Source organism: Lontra canadensis, unplaced genomic scaffold (assembly GCF_010015895.1).
Source record: "Lontra canadensis isolate GAN:19392208 unplaced genomic scaffold, GSC_riverotter_1.0 scaffold80, whole genome shotgun sequence".
NCBI classification, from domain to species: Eukaryota; Metazoa; Chordata; class Mammalia; order Carnivora; family Mustelidae; genus Lontra; species Lontra canadensis.
In genome coordinates, this window is record NW_022631074.1 from 6,621,776 (window position 1) to 6,625,810 (window position 4,035).

Genomic DNA, 4,035 nt, shown 5'->3' on the forward strand with positions numbered 1-4,035 from the left:
ACAATTGCACTGAAAAGAATAAAATATCTAGGGTTAAACTTAACCAAAAATGTAAAAGACATGTACTCTGAAAAGTGTAAAACATTGATGAAAGAAATTGAAGATGATACAAATAAATGAAAAGATTTTCATACTCATGGATTAGAAGAAAGTATCGTTAAAATGTCCATACTGGGGCATCTGGGTGGCTCAGTGGGTTAATCCTCTGCCTTCGGCTTGGGTCATAATCCCAGGGTCCTGGGATCGAGCCCCGCATCAGGCTCTCTGTTCAGTGGGGCTCCTGCTTCCCTCTCCCTCTCTGCCTGCCTCTCTGCCTACTTGTGACCTCTCTATCTCTCCCTCTGTGTCAAATAAATAAATAAAATCTTTAAAAATAAATGTCCATACTGTCCAAAGCAATCTATTGATTGAATGCAATCCCTATCAAAATACCAAGTAATTTTCGCAGAACTAGAACAAATAATGCTAATATTTGTATGGAACCACAAAAGAGTCCAAAAAGCCAAAGGAATTGTGAGAAAGACAAACAAGGCTGGATGTATCACAATTCCAGGTTTCAAGATATACTACCAGCTGTAGTTATCAAATCAGTATGGTGATGACAGAATTTTAGTGGGTCCAGACTTACCATATATATCTTAAAAGGTAGAAATTATAGATTGGATAATGTGTTCTAAGAATATTATAAACCATTCAAAGTGTAAAACTTCAAAATGACTTGGGCTCTCCATCATTCATATAAATTAATTCACCTAAAATACATTGAATCCCTTTAAAAGTTAGTCACTAGACTAGTTTCTGGAGATTTGATAACAGTAAAAAAAAAAAAAGTGCTTACCTTCTAATAACATACTTAATTTTTTTAATTCCAGGAATCTATATTGTATTCAAAAATGTTGCTTTGTACTTTCAGATCATTTCTAAGTATACTTCTTTACAATGATTGTTGTAATAATTTGCTTGCATTTCTTCGACTAGACATGGTTGATTAGGGAGTTGAAGGATCATTTTCTGTATTCTGTATGTTGTTAGTGTATGCTAAAAAGTCTTAAGCTTAGAGATTGTATCCACTCAATCTTCTTTCAGTGGGTGAGTCAGTTAAAACTGTATAGTTACATAACAGTCCTATTTATGTTTGAAAATGAGAAGAAGAAAGAAAGATACATTAGTGATCATCAAAAAATTTTGTTTAGGTTTGACTGAATCTATCCATGCTACCTTACACTAAAATAAAGTAAATGAAAAAAACAAAAACAGCAAAGAAACTAAAAGCTGAAAACCTCACACATTCAGGAGAGTCAAATTATTTGTTCCTCATCAATATGTTCTTGGAGAGATGTAGATGCAAATGCTTTACAAATGATTTGGGGAAGACAGTTATCAAAATAAAATCAGTGGCATGGATGGATATAATTCAGTAGTACAAAACATTTATGATTGTAAGGGAAGAATCCTTAGTTCTTATAAGGGCAGAATCCTTAGTTCTTTGTAAAGAAGAATGTTAAAATAAAGCTTCTGAATATAGTTGTTTATTTGAAAAAAATCCAGTAAGTGCTCTGTATCAACAAAGTGCCACTATGATGGGAAGCCCAAAAAGCAACTTAGATGTGTATTTCTGGACATTTTCAGATACTGATATTATCTCTTTTGTGGATTTTAATCATACCTTCTAAATCTACGACTAAATTTTTATTGATTTATTCAATTTTGATCATTTATTAAGCATCCATTTTGTACACAACACTGTGAATGTAAAATTAACATGAAAATGCGATTTCTTTCAGGAAACTTCTATGTGAAAGAATGCATTATCTAGAAAATCTTCAAAATATTTAAATAAGTGGATCAAATAAAATGATCACTATATGGTAATACAAATAAAGAATAAAAGTTAATTTTTCAAAATTAGGTCATTTACTTAAAGGAGAAGTCCAGAGACGGAGAGACAAGCTAAGGAATCATTTGAACAGGTGAAGCTAAGGAAAATCTAGTCAATGAGTAGAGAAGGGGCATAGAATATGCTGAAGCCTGTCCCTGTTGTTGAAATCTTGGGTATACACACAAACATTTTCTTTTCTGGTCTCTACTTATATTTAGAGTTTTCCTTCCTACTATACATCTCAATTTCCTCTTTATTTTGGCCAATACCACAGTTGGTAGGATTCTTTACTGCATCATGATGGATCTGAAATGCTGTAGTTCTGTGTAGGGTTAATACAGTGTTCCATTAAACTGTAAAACCGTATACATTAGTACAAGGAGACATCCTATGGATCAGCTGGGTTCCGTTTGTATTGCTTTCTCTCCCTATCATATTAAAGCACATGTTTTTTTCTTACAATCAAAAGGAATTATCAGACAAAATGCAAAAACCTTATTTTTCCCCTTTATTTTATTCAATGTCATGAGAAACCTTAAAACGCTAGATGAGTCTCTGCTTCCAATTCTGTGGCATCATTTATGTCTCTTGATGGAAGCATATCCTTCTTGGGCATGAGACTTCTTAAGCACAGACTTGAGAATAGTGAGATTGAAAAGAAATATTTCAGCAAGTGTTTAGTATATAATGAAAATTATGATCCCTACTTATACCACTTGGTTCTATTAGAGTTATTGGAGAAACAACACCACATATTGGCTATTGACTTAGAGCTTACAGCACTGTGTCTTGCCACACTATATTGGTTGATATATATTTTTTTTTTGATAGATGGAGGTGAATGTGTTGAAAATTTTATTAACATTTAGTTTAAAACGCTTTACACCTGTGCCATGCCAAGACTCAGAAGGTTCTTAAGTTGCCTGTTAGGGTTTGCTCCTTGGTTTAGGAATAAGGGGGCCTTGGTATTTTTTTGTTAAGCCATTTAAGAATTCATGATCTTGATCCAGGGCTGGTAATATTATGCCACTTTCTTCTCCCTCAGAAAAATGGTTCTCGATAATGTTCAAAGCCATCAGGGCAACCTGCGGGTTCTCGTGAAGTTGCAAAGCCTCAATTTTATCAATGCCACCCATTTCTTCAATCAGAAGACACAGGTTTTCCTTCTCTGAAAGCTGCTCTGCTGCCTGGAGGATAAAAGAGAGAACATCAAGGATGATTTTAACAATTTTGGTGTCTTGGGTGGTAAGCAGATTCACCAGTGGTTCCAGGACGCCAGAGTGGACAAGCTGGATCAACTGGTCTATGGTGCCTCCAGTTGTGAAGTTAGCCATGGTCCAAACAGCCTCTTTCTGGACTTTAAATTCTCCATTTTTTAGTAGAGCCACCAAGGGAGGCAGCATGCCGCAAGCAATCAGCCGCTGGATGTGCTGGCAAGGCCCTGCAGCCACGTTGCTCAAGGCCCAAGCTGCCTCCTGGATGGAGGACTTGGGGTGCATCAAGAGCTGGGGCAGCACGGTCAGCATGCCCACGTCGATGGCCACCTGGGTCTGGTGATCTGTTCCTGTGACGATGTTCCCCATGGTGTGGAGGGAGGGGGTCAAGACATTGAGCTCCGAGCTGCTCATGAGCTGGACCAGCCTGGGCAGGACCCCCGTGTTGACCACTTGGCTGATGCACTCATTGGTGCCATCAGTGAGGTAGGACAGGGCCCAGCAGGTGTCTGAGAGAACTTCGCTGTCTTGGTGCTTCAGAAGGTGGGACAGGACAGGCAACATCTGCTTCACGGCTTTCACGGGAGGGTAAGGGTTCTTGTTTTGGCACAAGTTGGACAAGGTCCACGTGATGTACATAGTACATCATTTCTCCTTTCCCTAAGGTCAGGCATTTTTGTGTGATGTGGTAGATGGCAAGACCTTGGACATAAAAGTGTTGCTTAACTGCTTGCTATTAATTAAGCTGCTTAATTAAAATCAATGTTGTATGTGATAATATAATGGCATATAAAAATTTTATATGGTCTAAGTTTTATATTGGTCTAGGGTTAGTAATGATAAAAGAAGAATGACAGATAAGAAATACAATTCCGCAACTAGAATAAGTATTTTAGTGAAGAAAAATTGTTGATCCCAGCTTCATGGGTGGGGTTCGAGTGT

General features: G+C 37.2%; 1 protein-coding gene across 1 annotated transcript; it reads right to left on the reverse strand.

Moving 5' to 3' along the window:
- Positions 1–2,805: 2,805 nt before the first annotated feature.
- Positions 2,806–3,732, reverse strand: LOC116882049 (importin subunit alpha-8-like). The gene has a single exon (XM_032882254.1). The coding sequence runs from the start codon at positions 3,730–3,732 to the stop codon at positions 2,806–2,808; it is 927 nt and encodes a 308-aa protein (XP_032738145.1).
- Positions 3,733–4,035: the final 303 nt, after the last annotated feature.

Excerpts from the sequence above, each read along its gene's own strand:
- LOC116882049 (XM_032882254.1), bottom strand. The coding sequence starts at position 3,732 with ATGTACATCACGTGGACCTTGTCCAACTTGTGCCAAAACAAGAACCCT.